The 18,482-nt window shown below is 36.7% G+C and overlaps 1 protein-coding gene across 1 annotated transcript in view; it reads right to left on the minus strand.

Moving 5' to 3' along the window:
- Positions 1–18,060, minus strand: part of LOC135086551 (CUB and sushi domain-containing protein 3) — a 152,683-nt gene extending 134,623 nt beyond the window's left edge. Inside the window, exon 1 of the mRNA XM_063981293.1 lies at positions 17,881–18,060. Coding sequence (XP_063837363.1) covers positions 17,881–17,935 — 55 coding nt within the window. The 5' untranslated portion in view covers positions 17,936–18,060. The remainder of the gene's footprint in view (positions 1–17,880) is intronic.
- Positions 18,061–18,482: the final 422 nt, after the last annotated feature.

The following is an 18,482-nucleotide window of genomic DNA, read 5'->3' on the forward strand; positions in this document are numbered from 1 at the left end:
GTTGTAAACTCCACGAAATATTTGTTGTAGCTCAATTCTATACATCACACAATTCAACATTAAGCCGGTGTAGGGCAGACATAATCATGACTACTTTAGGGAATTAAGAAAAAAGTTGTGTGTAAGCAGTACTGCTTAGGTTACCTTTACAAAAAAAAGAACAGAAATATTTGAAAAATTGTGGTCGTGGTAATTCCAAAATATCACAAAGGATGTTTTTCGAAGAATTTCATAATAATTTAAGTACTGTGTTGTTTAAAAGAAATTAAGATAAAATTTTCTTATTTTTCCTAAAGTATTCATGAATTTCCACCGTATACTAGTTTTTTAAAATGCATACTTTTCAAATTGTTTTTCTCGTAAGTAAAAAAGGTCGAGACCACAACTGTAGGATAAATAAATAAGCGCAGAAACTAACTAAATTTCAAAGATACTCAGACTGAGTTTGAACTGTCTCAACATTTTCATATTGCAATTAAAGGTAAGTTTATTTTCATCTCTGGAGACTTACACAATCCGATGTAAATTTTAGTCGGTCTTATTTGTTTGCAAGAATTTTCCATCCAGATCCATGAATATTCTATGCACGAACGATTCCAAATTTTCAAAGTCACTTTCATAAGTCGTGTTTAATCTAAAGGTTTAAAAGTCAATGTGAATCAATAGTGCTCGAATCTATTGATGATTGGTCCTCGATGTATTGGAATGTGTCATTAACTAAAACCGCACTATCCGTGTCCATCAAACCGCGGTGTGAGGTAGACTGTATGATTGCGATAATCATTGTCTATTACGCTGTGAACCGGTGGGAAAATTGGTGAAGTGGATATTCAATGACAGACTGTGGTATTTCATCATACACGTATCGTCTCACAGGTTGTTGGCTAAAACAATTAAAACTGATATTGTAATTAAAACAAAAAACGGCGCTACAAGATAGATATTAGAGTTAGATTAGAATTCGACACGACACACCGCTTAGCATAGAAGTCGAAAATACGAGTTCCTTTAAAATCATAACATTTTTTTTAGACTGACAATATTTAAACGTCTAAGGAATAGTTGGTTTTTGCGAGAATTAAATAAATTATACTTGAATTAACTCATCACGTACTTGTATTTAATTAATACTTAAAGATTTTAACGTACTCGAGCGTTCATAATGTAAAAATAACAACAAAGTCAACTTTCCATAATGGACTTAAAAGCCTTTCAGTTGAAGTTCGTACGCTGTTATATTAAGAGCTGTTAATTACGTCATCAATTTGCAAATGCATTGCTTTTCACCTTTATTTATCAATTTTGCTGATGGATCAAGAGGATTCGTAGAGCTGCTGCATATTAGATCCATAATTCATAAGCTAGATGATCATTCTAATTAGCCTCAATCTGACTTGATAACGGATGAACATACATTACTGGGGGAGGCCTTTGTCCAGCAGTGGACGTCATTTGGCTGAAACGAACGAACGAACGATACAACATCACTATGTATACAAGTAGGTACATGATTAGTTTCAGTAATCAAATGTATATTAAAGAGTTATTACCAACAGAAGCTTCTGCAACAGAATAACTTACCCCTATCTTACAATCCTTTAAATTAGTTCAAACGTCGTACTAAAAACATAATTTTAATAAAATGTGCTTTATATCTATAGAGTCTGCTTTCAGCATGCACATGCCCACAGAAGTAAAGGACGTCATCAATACTTGTTCAGTTTTATTAATTTTAAAGTCGTTTATAACTCACAAGGTTTTCTAACCCTGCAATAGCGTGTGGCGATATTGGTGTCCATCAAATATCGTGCAACAGCCCTAACCGCGTCGAATATAGCCAGATTACGCTTAAACGCGTTAATTGCATGTGTGTCCATCTCCTAATTTGATAGGCGCGCGATCCCCGATACGCCATCGGGAAAATTTACGCAAAACGACGCTCCAGGCATTTGTGTCGCAAATTCATTGGGCTAATAGACTAGGTACTAAACGATATGAACATCATTCGATATTTCAAGATTGATTTTGGGGATAATCCCTCCGTTTCATACTTAAATATTAATAATGTTTTGTATGCCTATATTTCTTAAAGTTGTGAATGCTTAGGTATACTACGAGTAAAACGTTTATTTTATTTGTATAGAGGACAATAGTGTCTGGATAAACCTAAAGAGGATTTAAGACACTATTTCCTCTACCTAAGAACTTACTTCTCTTTTTAATATTATTTTTCTGGTGCTATTTAAAATTGAGAATAGAATTAACATTGATTTCTTGCTGTAAATTATTATTTACAGCAATTAAATGATTCCTAAACTAATAACAATTTAAAAGGCTACGCGACAGATACAATTTAAAACAGAGTTTACTTTGTATTCCCGCTGTGCGGTCCGCTCATAGCCTTTCTACAATGACTGGAACCAAACTCTAGCTTTGTTTGTTGTTTGTTACTAAAGCAATTTATATTCTAATTCGAAGTTGAGTGTTACAATGAAAGTCAGTTCTGTTCGCAGGCTTGTGCAGTATGGCCAAACCAGTCGGACCGGTCACGAGGTGTGACGTCAGCAGACGCGAATCAGACCGATATGCGGGGTGGTGACAATCTGACGACTTACTATGAGTGATGTCACCAAAAATGAGGTCTAAAATTGCTTTTATCCAGAATCGACCACAACAATTCGTTCGTTTGTTTCAGCCAAATGACGTCCACTGCTGGACAAAGGCCTCCCACAAGTATTTCCAAAACGAGCGGTCTGGGCTGGAAGACGTAGTGTGGGCAGACTAGGTGGACCTACGGTTTGGTGAATGTCGCGGGAAGTATTAATTACTCATGTCTATAAATTAATGATTAATTAATTGGTAGTATTGGTAGTTACAATAAATATATGGAGCTAATAGGGCTATGAAAAACTCTTTTCTTCAGGATTTTCTAATTTCAAAGTCAATCCAGAGGCAGTGTTAATTTTTCGATTTCAATGAAACTTGGTATTTTAACTCATTTAATCATATAATAATATCGCTATTAGAAGTCAAAATAAAACAAAAAAATTCCCCATACTATAGTAGTGACCCACCCTACTGTGATCCAAATATAGCTCAATTCAATCAGTTACGATATGATGGACAGACCGTCCGTAAAATGCTTGCTACCTGCGTCAGAATGGACTACATGGTAATAAGTTTATGGAATGTATTGGAAATCCAATATCAATAGAGTAATGCAAGTGTTTGAGTTTAGGTTACAAACAACATACATACGATGTACCTACCTATTTGATACGGAAAAATATAACATTACTGATGTAGTTGTCTTAAATTATCTCCTCTCTTTTTTTACTTGATTGCTTATAGTTTTTTCTTTCCCTGAAATGTATAATTCCCTCTATAATTTTCTTGGAAATGGTGGTTTTAGTGAACTAGCCTCAAAACTTATGTGTCTCTAGTTACATCTTTACATCTAAATTATATTATAACTCAAAGGTTACTGACTGACTGACATAGTGATCTATCAACGCACAGCCCAAACCACTGGACGGATCGGGCCGAAATTTGGCATGCAGGTAGATGTATGTTATGACGTAGGCATCCGCTAAGAAAGGATTTTACGAAACTCGACCCCTAAGGGGGTAAAACGGGATCCACGCGTACGATGTCTCGGGCGGCCGCTAGTGGTCTTATAATGCCGATGATGTTCGCTAGAAGCAGACCAACTGTACCTCTATATTATTGCTACGTCATACAGTAAAATTTATAATATGTCGAGACATAATTATTATCGTAAATATTTTTCAATAGCTGAACTCAGTTATTTATCAAAGACTGTTTGTTAAGTACTATGACTCGGCAATATAGGACATAGGTACCCGGTCATATTATATCAATCCCAATGAGGGCTATCGTTTTAGCGCTCACCAGTTAGCGCCACTGTAGAGTAAGGTCCTGTCACTTGCTAGTAGCGAAGACAGTGGCGCCAACTTGTGAGCGCTAAAGTGGTAGGAGGACTATCGCATTTGCACTCATCAAGATGGCGCCACTGTAAAGTAAGGTCCTGTCAATCGCCAGGGGTGCCAACTGTTAAGTATAAAAACGATAGCCCTCATTGATGATAGCGACCACGACTTCAAGTATGTAATTAGTAGTCATAAGAATGAAAATGTGAGAAAGAAAGAAAGAAAGAAAAAATGTTTATTCAGTATCATCGACAATACACTTACAATACTTATTATTATTTAATGAGAAGGTAATTACAATGATACTGAAAAGGTAAGCGAGCTTAATTAACACTTGTGTGTGTGATCCCCGAACACCCAAACTTGCTTAAAAGCTTATTAATCTTGTAGCTTAGCTTTTTGTTGTAGTTGTTAGAGTAAATATCTAAAAGCCTATTATGTATTTATAAAAGTCCAATAAGGACTTTGAGACTAATAACATTAGCTTTTATTAAACATTTGAAGCCTACTTGTGTAACCATGCTTAAGTTTAAAATCATTTACTTCATCGAATTATTTTCGAACAGTCCCGAGAGGATGTTTCTGTTTTCCAATGGACCTCCCTAAGCGTGCCGCGTGAGTGAGAGTGCATCCTGTAGATATTCTCGCAACGTAATTACTACTTCAGCTTGTAGATGTTACTTTTACCGACCGTCATAATATTATGGCTGGTTGGAAATGCCTAGATTGATCATCATCATCAACATCATCATCATTTCAGACAAAGGACGTTCACTGCTAAACATATTTCCAAATGGACACGTGGCCTCTCAATATAGGCCTTATAAATAAGCTCAAAATTGCACAGCGTGCTATGGAGAGGGCTATGCTCGTTGTTTCTTTACGAGGTCGAATCAGAAATGAAGAGATCCGTAAACAAACTAAAGTTGCTGACATAGCCCAACGGATTAGCAAGCTGAAGTGGCAATGGGCAGGGTACATAGTACGCAGAACTGACGGCCGATGGGGCAGCAAGGATCTGGAGTGGAGGCCTCGTACCGGAAAGCGCAGTGTAGGACGTCCACCCACAAGGTGGACCGACGACCTCATAAAGGTATCAGGAAGGCGCAGGATGCAGGCCGCTACCAACCGGCCTAGATTGATAAAGTAGAAGAAATACATACTTTTTTCCAGGAGCTTTGCTACAACTCAATATCCACATTTTTGAGAGTAACAATCAGTTAATTACCACAAAAGATATGAAAACCACGGCCTACTGTACAAAACTAAGTGTAGACAAAATATTATCAGTCAAGTTTTAATTCTTTTTAAAGTCTTTTGTGGGATTATTCTGCTTAGTAAAAAGAACCTTTTAGAACATCATGTCATGATGAGAGTCCCGCTACATGATATGCTCCTTTGATGTTCTTAAGTACATAATACGCAAGAATGTAGGCCAATGTCCCCAAAGGAAATATGCATTTTAAATATTGCAATATTTATTATACGCAAAAGAACCTTTCAAAGGAACTTCTAAGAAGATTCTTCTACGTATTAACCGTGCATGTTTGGTTTTAAAATTACATTCATACTTCGCTTTGCATACGCTTCGTGGAAAATGAGGAAAGGTAAACTCCTACGTAAAAATGATAAAACATTATTTATTGGATGCGGCTGCATTGACGTAAAATGTTACATCACATTAAAAGTCTGACTGTTGACCTGTTTTTCAGTCCATGCCCATGGATCCTGTGTGTCTGAAATTGGATTGATTTTGATTAAGTTTGTTCGATAAATAGAAGAAAGCAAGGACTTCCTGAATGTCACATCGAAATGATAACAAATCCGGTCTTGCTATTTCTGGAAATATCAGCGGTCAAGGTTGCGACTTGCTGGGAAATCATCGGCCTAAGGCAGTGTTGGCACTAATCAATTAATTTTTTAATCAATTAATTAATTTGATTAATTTTAATCATGATTAAATTAATCCTGATTAAAATAATCATGATTAAAAAAGTAATCATAATCATGATTAATTTGTTAATCATTAATCAATAATCATTAATTTGATTAACTTGATTAACTTTTTAAATGTTCTATCGAAAACAATGTTAAAACATTGAATTCTAATATTAGATGTTTGTTTTTAGGCTACAATTCTATGACAGGTCATACCTAGATAAATATAAGGTAACCTAGACTGCCCCCCGCCCCCTCCCTCCCTCGCTGAAACTTCCGGTGCAGTCTTCCGAGCTCCCGTAGGAGGATATCAGTCCACTTCCCCTACCGTTCCAGCACTTACTTGCAACCCCACCACCTGCCCCCCACCCCTAGCCTCCCCTGAAACTTCTGGTACGAACTCTCCTGCACCTCCCCAACACGCAAAACCTAGCTTAGCAACCCCACCCTTCTATTGAATTGCCCACGCGTGGGCTTCTCCCCGAAACTTCTGGTACGAAGTCTCCTGCACCTCCCCAACACGCAAAACTTCCTAGCTTAGCAACCCCACCCTTCTATTGAATTGCCCACGCGTGGGCCTCCCCCCAAAACTTCTGTTACGAACTCTCCTGCACCTCCCCAACACGCAAAACCTCCTAGTTTAGCAACCCCACCCTTCTATTGAATTGCCCACGCGTGGGCTTCTCCCCGAAACTTCTGGTACGAAGTCTCCTGCACCTCCCCAACACGCAAAACTTCCTAGCTTAGCAACCCCACCCTTCTATTGAATTGCCCACGCGTGGCCCTCCCCCCGAAACTTCTGGTACGAACTCTCCTGCACCTCCCCAACACGCAAAACCTCCTAGTTTAGCAACCCCACCCTTCTATTGAATTGCCCACGCGTGGGCTTCTCCCCGAAACTTCTGGTACGAAGTCTCCTGCACCTCCCCAACACGCAAAACTTCCTAGCTTAGCAACCCCACCCTTCTATTGAATTGCCCACGCGTGGGCTTCTCCCCGAAACTTCTGGTACGAAGTCTCCTGCACCTCCCCAACACACAAAACGTCCTAGTTTAGCAACCCCACCTTTCCGTTGAATTGCCCACGCTTGCGTCTACCTTGGGAGGGGGGGGGACTTCTACCCTATCGTCAGCCAGCCCGCTTAACTTCTATCCTGCCCCAATTTTGCTGGAGAATACCGGAAGAATAGAAGGAATTGTGAGAAACAAAACTAGTGCGATAAGTGTTTTGAGTAGTGAAAATTGACGCAGTTTTTTGGGAAAACGACAGTACAACTCCAGATCCCCCCTTTGCTAGATATTATAAGTCGCGGGTACCTTTTCATACACTCCCAACCCTTTTCTTATGAAAATAGTAGATAGTTAATCAAATAATCAAATTAACGATTAATGATTATGATTAATTAATCTTAATCAAAATTTTTGATTAATGATTAACTAATCATAATCAAAAAAATTTGATTATGATTTTAATCATTAATTTTTAATCATTAATCAGATTAACTTTTTGCCAACACTGGCCTAAGGCAACCTCAAACCAATATTAGACGTGGTAGCTTGCAAATTGTTGGATATGTTGACATACGAGTACAAGAAGAATGTACTGTCTAAGTATTGGCCGACTCATGACGTAATAAGTAATTTGTATTGGTTTGTTCACTTAAAATGTAATCTGCTATTATTCTTTTAAAAACGGCCTTTGTCCCTTTTTGGGATATTTCGGAATAACAGCCAAGACCCAAGGGCCAACGCAATTTTTTCGTTTTGACGGACTGTCAAAATTAAGCTTGTGACTGGTATAGGAATCCAAAAATAATTGAATTTGGGACTCATAGTAAAATCCTTGAAATTGGTACAAAATAAAAGTTACGCCTTTACCAAAGTAAAAATCCTACACTACAAAAATACCTCTATCTCTCTTGGTCAAATTGGGATGCTAGCGCATTTGAAAGAGAAAGATAGAGCAGTTTTAACAAAATTACACAGTGCACCGCTGCTGTACAAGTAGGGCATGAATATCGGAATCTCGGAATCTCGTAATATCGGAATCTCGGAGTACGAGTTTCGATATTACAATTCCGATATTGAATGACCCAATATCTTAATATCGGAATCAGATAAAGGTTTTAATTTAGATTTTAAACAAAGCGTTTAAACGCGCCACAACCAGCCACAAAGCCCAAAGTACATAATTGGCAAAGACCAATGATTTTCTCATGTCTCTCACCATCACTTTTTGTCCCACTGCAAATATTTATGGTTAATTTAACTTGTTCTAAAACAATTTTAGCACTTGCCGTACTTGGTCTTAGCAATGAAAAACGACATCTCAACTACCTTCCAAACATTAATTGGACTATGGCCCGTCAGTTCTGCGTACATGTGCCCTGCCCATTGTCACTTCAGCTTGCTAGTCCGTCGGCTATGTCAGCGGCTTTAGTTCGTTTACGGAGCTTCTCATTTCTCGTCGATCTCGTATATAAACACCAAGCACAGCCCTCTTCATAGCATGCTGTGCAACTTTGAGAGGGCACATTTCCGAGCCGTATATCATCACTGGTAACACACACTGATTGAAGACTTTCGTCTTTAAGCACTGAGGTATTTTGGACGAAAAGATATTGTATAGTTTCCCGAAAGCGGCCTAGCCGAGTAAGTTTCGACGATTTACCGCTTTCTCGAAATTGCATCTACCTAGCTGAATCGTTTGTCCGAGGTAGCATACCTGTCAACAATCTCGAGAATCTAGCTCCCAACCGAAAATAGGTAGGGTGCAACATGGTCACATCACAAGCTTCGTTTTGTCCATCTTCATCCGAAGGCCTGCCTGTTGGGAGACTCGATTAAGGTATTCGAGCATTGTGCCGAGGTCTTCCAGCGATTCCGCCCTTGTATGCAAAATTGACGGCCAATGGGGCAGCAAGTTTCTGGAGTGGAGGCCACGTACAGGAAAGCGCAGCGTAGGACTGCCATCCACAAGATGGACCGACGACCTCATAAAGGTAGCAGGAAGGCGATGGATGCAGGCCGCCACCAACCGGCCATTGTGGAAATTATTGGGGGAGGCCTATGTTCAGCAGTTGACGTCCTACGGCTGAAACGATGATGATGAGGATGGCCCGTGGTTTTGTGAGTTGTACATCGATAATCAAAAAGGAACAAATTACAAGCATACTCAAGTTTTTTACCACTACCTAAAATTTTTGTAACATGTAACTTAAATGACTTTACAAATCGTTCTGCCAGTGTTGGCTGAAGGAGTAAAAGTTTGTTTGATACCTGTTTTACAAAAGCACTTCAATTATTTGCTAGTCCATATTGGCTCATTATCAGTAACCAAATGCAATGGATAACATACAAAAATGGTTACCATAACATACAAAAATGGTTTTAAATACTTCAATTTTATAATTTTAAGAAGTGCTGTTTCGTACGAAATTAAAGATTTTGATGAAAATTATTATTTTACTGTATACAATCGAGAAATGTTACGAATATAACCAAATATTCAATTTATAACACATAAACTCAATTCCGATATTAATATCGGAATTCCGATATTGAGATCTAATATCGGAAACCTCAGATCATAGAAAGAGAATAGATATGAAGTCGCGCGTAACTACAACGAGAACCAGTGTCCCCACATTTCCCCCACCACAGCTCCCACACACACATTCAACTGTGTAAAAACAAAGCGACTGAGAGTCCACGACAACATGTGCAACCGGCTTAAAAGTGCTGTGATTGGCCAGAAGGCATGCCTTATGGCCAATCAATGGCCGCGTGACGTGACGCACACTTTGAAAACTAGTGAGAGAACAAAGACAAAATGGAGTCGACAAGATATCGATACTTTAAATCGCAAGGGGCAAGGCTCGAAACTGATTTCACAAAATGCTTATGTATGAAAACCTTTTTATTATTATACGTTATTATTAACTACTATCACGCATTTACTTTTTAATTATGGCGATCTGCGTACCGCATAATATGTTTATCAAAAATAATGCCTATATTAGGCTTTCAACTAGCTCTTATAGTAATTACATAGTTGACAGTTACTAATTACTTCTACTGTTATTATTTTTTTTGTAAAATCTTAATATAATCGCAAGTAACACATCATTTTTTTATTTAAAATTACAAAATAGAAAATTATAATTTACTTCTATTTATCGATAATAGGAAACCGCATTAGAACACGAGCACGGCACTATGTTACGACCGGCACATGCGGCCGTACTGTGTATTTTCACACGACAGTGGATATCGGAAGAAATTAAATACATTGCGCAGTAGTTGAGCATGACATAAAGTGGTTGCTAACTAAATCGTCAATGTACAAGTGTGTTAGAATTTTTATCACCACTGATTTCGATATCGCAGTAACTGTTACGGCACTGAATTCGTTCGTAAAAATGTTTAGTTTTTTTTATTTATAAGCAAAATACCAATGGATTTGCAATACTTACATGTAGTAAATGACTCCATTGTTCCTGTAGTTCTTCGTTTCACTTGTTTTATTGCACGTAACGACGCATTATCCAAAATATCGGAGAACATTTCCTTAGTACGACTGAATCGCGACTAACCTAGCTACGCGGCCGATGTTCGTTTCTGGGCATATCGCGGAGACACGCGCCACGCCCCCGTTTCACATCTATTCCCTTCTATGATCTGAGTCGGAAACCAATATACAGTGCAATAAAATGTGCTCATCGATATTTTGTGTGAGATTTTGTGTATTTTTTTTGTTGTCACAATTCATGTTGATGTTATTCCATCATAACAGTTACAGATGACATTTTGAAACCATCGCCATCTTATGTTAAAACGTTTTGTAGATAGGCCTTTCATACGTAATGATTTTGCCTTCAAAGGTAACAAGATAAAATTGGAACCAATATTGTTTCTGCATCTGCATTATTTAGATTGCATAGAATTAATTTTAGGAACACATCACACCTGAAGTTTTTAAATATACCTGCACATTGCACAAGTCGAATAGGTAGTAGTGCAGCGGAGCAGTTTGCGATGTACGGTCTGCGCCTCGTTTAGTCTATCTTTTTCTTCAAGTGCATCGTCAAACCGGTACCACGAGTGAAGCCTTGCCCATGACAGAACTTTCCCTGGCTTGTCCCGACGGCTAAATGAAGTGATTAGAGCACGCCCTGATAAGACCTCTGATAAAGCTGCTGAAGTCGTTTAATATCAACAAATTAATGCAGAAATCATGAACGGTCTAGCAGAGAATCATAAAAAACTTCTAAATCCTAGTGAAGAGATAAAATATATACCAACGTGAAAATAATCAAAGGTTGAATAAGAAATGAAGACAAAAAAGAAAAGTAAGTAAAAAGTTAGTAAAAAGAAAGAAATAAGTCTTAATTAATTGAAATAAGGAAATGCTGTTGTGGAAAAGACATAATGGCAGCATAAAAACTTTAAACATGTATTGAACATTAATTCGAACATCTACTGGTATTGTAAATAAATAATTAGGTCATAATAATAATTAAACGATAGATTTAATTACGGAATCCATACCTGAGTGGACTTTTGACCGCGTAGCACCGACGAGTGGCTTGTCATGCAGTATTATTAAGAGATCTATAGTTTATTAATTACTATACACTCGTTGAATCATCATCTATTTAGCGGTAAGTGCCATTTTACCGTATTATAAAAGTGCCAATCAGTGGAAAGTCGATGAAACGAGTGCGTTAAAAAAAATGTGCTTTTTTTTTAAATTGGAGAACAATTTGGTAAAGTACAAAAATATTAACATAGAAATAAACTACCTAACTAATATTTGGTAGGTATATGTGGTGATTATATTTTATCAAATTAACTAGATTGCAGGTCAAAGATAAGTTGTATGTAGAGCGTACTTCAATTTCCATTTTTTGTTTCGAGTGTTGCTGCCATCGACATTTTTCTATAATATGAACTGCTGAACCAATTTAGATAAAGATAAACGCGTGGAAAAATACAAATCACAACAATTTGAAACCGACATAACTTCTTGCAAAATACATTAAATAAGAAAGTTTTCCACATCGTGATAACCCCTGCCCTTAAGAAAATAGTTTTATGATTAGAAACTGCTGTATGGATTAGAAAAATCGTCATAATTAAATTATTCAAACGATTAATTTGGTATTCTGACAACATGACCAGGCAAATATAAGTGTTAAATAAATAAAGTATGTTGTATTCACTGTAAGAGATATTATTTCAAAATATGCCAAATGTCAATGACCAGGTACAGCCATTATATTTTTTATTTTGATTGAAGCACATGTCGTAAGTTAAGTTTTGAAACGGTCATTTTGGACAAGTAATTGGCAAACGTTGGCAAGCCTGACGAAAGGCAACAAGCAACTAATATCAACAACATGTATTTCTTATTCGAGTCGGTATTTTGAAATTGGACAGCAAAAATTAATCGACTAATTGGAAATAGGCCGGTAAGAGTTATACAACTACAAATCGAAGTATGCAACGAATTTTCCAATTATTTATTTCACAGGCAATGTTTATTGTTATTTCTACTTATTTCTAATATTTTATTCATACCTACTTGGACTGGCTATCAATTATTTAGACTATGAAAAAAATCTTGAAAACTGTGAGTATTCTAATTCTCATTTGTATTCTTTATTTTACTATGTCCTCTGGCTAAATGTATGTCGCTCGCTATTCAGTCACAATTAATTATAAATGAAAGTAATCGTTATTCAGGTTTATGAAATGCAAAATAATCATATACACGCCGCTCTAAGTAGGTAATACGTTCTTTTCCTTTTTTGCATGGTTAATTGCAAAATTATCAATTAACGACATATCAGCTGCTATCCGGTTGACGATGCTTTCGTAATGTGTTTCAAAATAATTATAACAAGCTTTTGTTAGCCTGCCGCATGCTTAAAATTCAATTTAGTTCAGGAAGCTGTTATCACGTCTCTTATTATACCTAGAAAGCTCGTGAATATTATATATGAGAAGACTGAAGATTTTGATTGGTTGGTTGAACGTGCTAATCTCTGGAACTATTGGTTCGATTTTTTTTTCTCAAGGAAGTCTAATCATCAGGCTAAAGAAGCAGAGTGTCAATGAAAAATGTAGCAAAAACGGTTTTTATGCCATTTTCTGACACACATGTAAATCTTCGAACACCACACTAAGATAAAAAGGGTGATAAAAAGACATTGCGTTGCGCTTGCGTCGATAGGAAACGCAACGCATCGTGAGTGTAGACTTAGACGAGCGATGCTATCTAAAATTCAGCACTAAAAAACCGGTAGAGTTCTAAGAGTAAAAGTATAATGAAGAGAAAATAATCTCTATATGATGCAACCCATCAACCGATACAATAGCTGGTATTTAAAAAAATTATAAGCTTTTAAACGTCTTTAGAAGTTTGGATATGAAAATAACACAAGAAATGTTTCTCAATTTTCGAATAGATAAGAACTTACAGTACAAAAGATCCTCACACATTATATTATTAAGATTGACATCTATATAGATGTGATAGGTATTTCAAGATTTCTGGAGTATCCTAACTTTTCAAAAAATCAAGAACTCAGCATAATAGCATCGGTGACATTACTTCAGTTATCTTGTGACTGATGGGCAAATAAGCATCAATCACCCGACACCACAAAATCGTATACATTTTCAACGCAAAGCGGCTTATCTAGAGTTTCCACAAGTTCATTTACCAACCCAGAATGCCGGCAACCGGTAGGGTATATCGTTCAGTGGAACGCAGGAGTCGCACACACACAGAGAGAAGGATAAGTGAAAGCGAACTGCGCGCGCGCACGAGATCGCGCTTGACATACCGCGTGCTTGAAAGTGATTGGTTTGTATGGCGGTGTTTTAATTTGTTAATCTGATGTTTGATACATACTTTTAAGAATGCTTAGTAATCGGTAATTAGAAGTTTTAGGTTTGATAATATAATTATGTATGGTTACAAGCTCCTGTCGTTATTGTAATGTTTAATGTATGCTACATTTCTACAACCACTTAAAAGATTTGGTCAAAAGTGCCTATGTAACAAAATAGAGTCTATTAACGCTAAGTGACGGGGTCAATTAAAAATTAGGGATACTTGTTTTTTTCCAGATTTTTCCATTATAAAAATGATTTTCCAGGTTTTTCCAAAATAATAACATGATAGACAATGGTCCATAGTCACAAAGTCTTGATGAGGCCATTTTGTGCCTGATGTTATGTTCTTCTACAACGTCAGAACTGTCTTTGGAATAAGAAGATTAACGTTTTAAAAGGCTATAAAATGGAATAATACTCTGATACAGTAATTCCAAAGACCTCTAACTCCAGCACTTATCCACTTAAACGAACTCCTATTACGGTGTTGTTTACATATTTTAAGTATTTTAAACCGGACGAATTGTATGTATAATTGCATAAGTATTATGCTAAATGGATTTTAATTAACATAATTTAATGTTTAGCAAAGTAGAGGTTTATTCCGACTAGTTGAAATAACAAATAACATTTGTAGTTTATATTGTTCTTTTTACACTCAGTAAGTCTGTATGTACGAGTTGTAAGTTGATTGGAATTTTTTCACTTCCTAGGTGTTGTAAAGCTTAATGGAATCAATCATGGCGCCATGTCTTTTAGCTAGTTTAACATGAAAAACTCGCTTGCGATAAATTATTGCTCGAGCAAAGATTATGTTAAAGAATCTAGTAAATAAAATATGAAGGTTTTTCTGATATGGCAATTAATGAGAGTAATAACAGTATCTAAAGCTCAATGTCATTTAAACATGTTTTAGGGTCGAGTTTTTAATCGAAACTTTAATCTAAAGGATAACTATGACACTAATAGATTTTGTATAAACAAACGTTCAAATGTCAATATTATTCTTCAGATAAAAACTCTGTCATTGGTCGAAAAGGAAAATATTAGCAACAAGAAACCTTGCATATTTTAGGAGAACATATTTACAATTTAATATCTATCAAGATTCGATTTATAGAAAGCAGTGCGTCTCTATTACTCGCCCAGACCTCATAAGGCTATCATAATAGGAGTGACAGAGACAAACAACCACAACCAGACAATGGAATCACCTTACATTCCATTCTCCATACAAGGCTATATCTTTATTTTATTACACGTTTGAAATTGCTAACTATTATCTACTTATCATGATAAATTGCCTCTATAATTTATGAAGTTTGAAGTTTTTGTTTTTATGCAAATGCGTTGAGAAACAATTAAAGAAATTCAATTGATTTCTAGAACAATGTTTAGCGATCTATACAGAGCTGTGATGTGAAATACCAACTCTATTGTTGATATTGAAAACTATTGGAGGCTTAAAATGATCTAAAGATTTTGTGGGCCCTTCGACCAGTGTAACATTAATAATTGAATTAAAATAATGATAATCGTAATGTGTTCGTTCATAGCTTGTAGAAGGTGGTCGTCTGGGCAGAGCTTGAACCAATAAGTAGTTTCTTATAATCTTATGACAACGAACGAAGAACAAAGCTATTGCATTACTTATTTTCATATTATTATAACTTAGCTCTAACGTTGATCGTGTGAAGTGTCAGAATGTAGGCAAACTAGAGAGTATTCAAGGGCAAATAGATGTCACATTGGTGAGAATTAACTAGATATTATTTTTTAATGCACGCTTCTTAGAAAATAGTCGTCTTTTTATCGAATAAACAACCAAAAAAACAGGTATACCTACCATAATGCTGCAACCTAAGCGTGTCGTCGTTCGTACATTTAACATCAAAATCTATTAGCACATAGCGCCCGGCGTCCGAGCGAGCACCAAAACCTTCCAATATTGCGGTTTTACCAACAATTATAAGACATCAGCAATCTATCAAGTAATTAAAGTCCAGTATTCAAGTTTTTTGCGTTATCTAATCACCTAGTTACATCAAGCATCATTAGCGTTATAACCAGTCTATTGTTGGTTAATGTCCCCTCGCAGTTATCGACATAATTGTCACAAAGCTGAATAAATAAATAGATTATGTAAAAGAAAAATCATATTGTGACTTGCACTTGGTTTTTTTTTTAAATATGCATGCAGGACTCCACGATCGTGATTTCTTGTAATAAAATGAATTATTATAGTCATTAAGAGATAAAATATTCTATAAATACTAAAAAGTATGTTAAAACAGATAAGTCTTATCAATAATAATAAGTATTTCTTCCAAGATGCTCTACGAAGTGGTGGCGCGTTGATGTCCATAACATGAGCTGAGGTTACGAACGAACACTTTTTCTTTGTTTCTTTTGTGTCGTTAATCTTTAAAATATTCTTGTCCGGTACGATTAACAGAATAATACATGTACAAACTTTGACATTTGCTAAAATCTGTAAAGAAAAACAAAAAACGATCGCTTAAGAGTAGGCGCACACCGTTGATTTTTAGTTGGCCGATAGTTGTGCCCGATTTTAAATTGTATGAAGAATCGGCCAAATCGAATCGGCGTAGTGTGCGCACTCCCATATGCCCATACTGATCAACTGCCCGACTAAACTATCGGCCGACGAAAAATCAACGGTGTGCGCCTACTCTAAATGTTTTCGTCATGTATTTTTTTATCGATGCAAAATTCTTACTTGCCAGTATTTAAATTCCTTTATTTCTGCGAAAATAGATCACGTGTTTCCCAATATCGATAGTGTTTTAATATAAAACCTCATTATTAATAACTCTAGCAACACAGTTGACATCCGCAATGTGACTAACAATGTGGTAGTCTGTTTTGCTCATAATGTGAAACTCTGTGACTCAGTAATACCAATACCAATATTTTGGCGGGCCGGCGCTTAGATAGAGTCGGCTACAGAAAAAGTATCACCCTAATCGTCCATAGACGACTCGACAGAAAGATTAAAAAGCTACCGTTTTACTTTCAGCTGACTGTACCTGCTTGTGGGAATGTAGGACAAGTGTCTCTTGGTCATGACGTTAATGCGACGTGCTAAATTATTCCTTATGTCCATGACCGAAGGGTCAGTGGTCAACCGTCTACATGCGATTCGTGCGACACGCTTGTAAAATTGAGTAAGTGGTGAATAAAGCCTGTTCGTGTGTATTTGAATGGTTTAGTAAAAGCCGGTCGAACAGTTATCTATAAATACGAACCTAAATCTTTACGGATATCTAAAGTATGACAAGAAAGTCCCTAACTAGACTTAAAGTTCTGCTCATACTTACGAGTAAATGTAGAATGGAAAGTGCCATATTATCCAAGTTTTTAAAAACCCATAAGTTGCAACTTACGTTATTTTACTTGAACCAACAAACAATAATATGTAAAAGATAACCTAGTCTTTAAACGACCAATAAAAGTCCATATTATTTGCTGTATTTTCAATGACATATTATTATTTATGTTATGTAGCTAAATACGAGTATTCTCGGTATGCAATTCCATCTACAGACGAGGCAAAAGTATCAAAAAACTTTTTGAAGTCATAATATTATAATATCAGATTTTTCCAGGCAAACCATTTTGATGCTAATGAGAGATGTTAAGACGAGAAAAAAGGTATGCGTGCTAAACGCATCGCGGCCAATAATGAGATAATGGATTTAATATCAATTATTCATCAGTGACACATTCCGATAGGTATTCACTTTCATTTAGCCTTTATAAAGTGATGCAAATAATATAAAAGATGATTTTGAAAACTTCATCTCACTTAACTTCTTAACACACCCTGTATTATGAGGAAAAACTTTGATAAAAGTTGCAAAGCTCTTCATTACTTCATTTAAGAGGGACTAGAGCCTACAACAAAAGCCAGGGTCATATCCGAACCAGCTCCCGCCACAGATCAGAAACGTTCTGTTCCACCAAACAAAACAGGCAGACAATTGTACCGAGTAACATTATTTAAATTGACCAGTTTCACAATAACAAATGGCGTAACGTTAAAATAGTTTAAATTGCAAACTTACCTTGTGTACGCGCCGGCGTTAGGAGAGCGATCCAAAGTAAAGCACACAGTAGCATTATGTGTCACTAAAGTCACTTTTTCATGTCACACACTGAACTCGCGTCGATTGAAAGTAAGAGTGACGTTTGACAGTTGACGGTAGCGCTCGGTCGTGCGCCTGAGTTGGACTGGGGCCTGGCTTTGCTGGCGCCCGCGCGATCCCCACCGTTGCCTTTCACCGTTACGTCTACCAAACTGCGTTGAGCAAGGCTACGACGATTGACATTCAGCAAAAACGGACCGCATACGGAAATAGCACCCGGGTTTGGCCAATAAGGCCTGGCCTTTTAGTGAAAGATCAGATGCAGGGCTGATCTGCGCGTGGGCTGCATTGTGTTTGATTGATTTCGACTCGTTTTAATGAGCAGGTGTATGTTCAATAGTTCGGAATTTAGAGCAGGTGCTAAATTATTTACCAATGATATCCTCATATGGATTAAAACATATCTCTATCAAATGCATAATAATATACTTGGCGACTACACGATGTTGGTTAAGATAATTAAGCTCTACTTTAAAATTATAAAAAAAAATATAAAAGGTTTTAGTAGAGCTTGGCCTGAG

This window comes from Ostrinia nubilalis, chromosome Z (assembly GCF_963855985.1).
Source record: "Ostrinia nubilalis chromosome Z, ilOstNubi1.1, whole genome shotgun sequence".
In the NCBI taxonomy this organism is placed as follows: domain Eukaryota; kingdom Metazoa; phylum Arthropoda; class Insecta; order Lepidoptera; family Crambidae; genus Ostrinia; species Ostrinia nubilalis.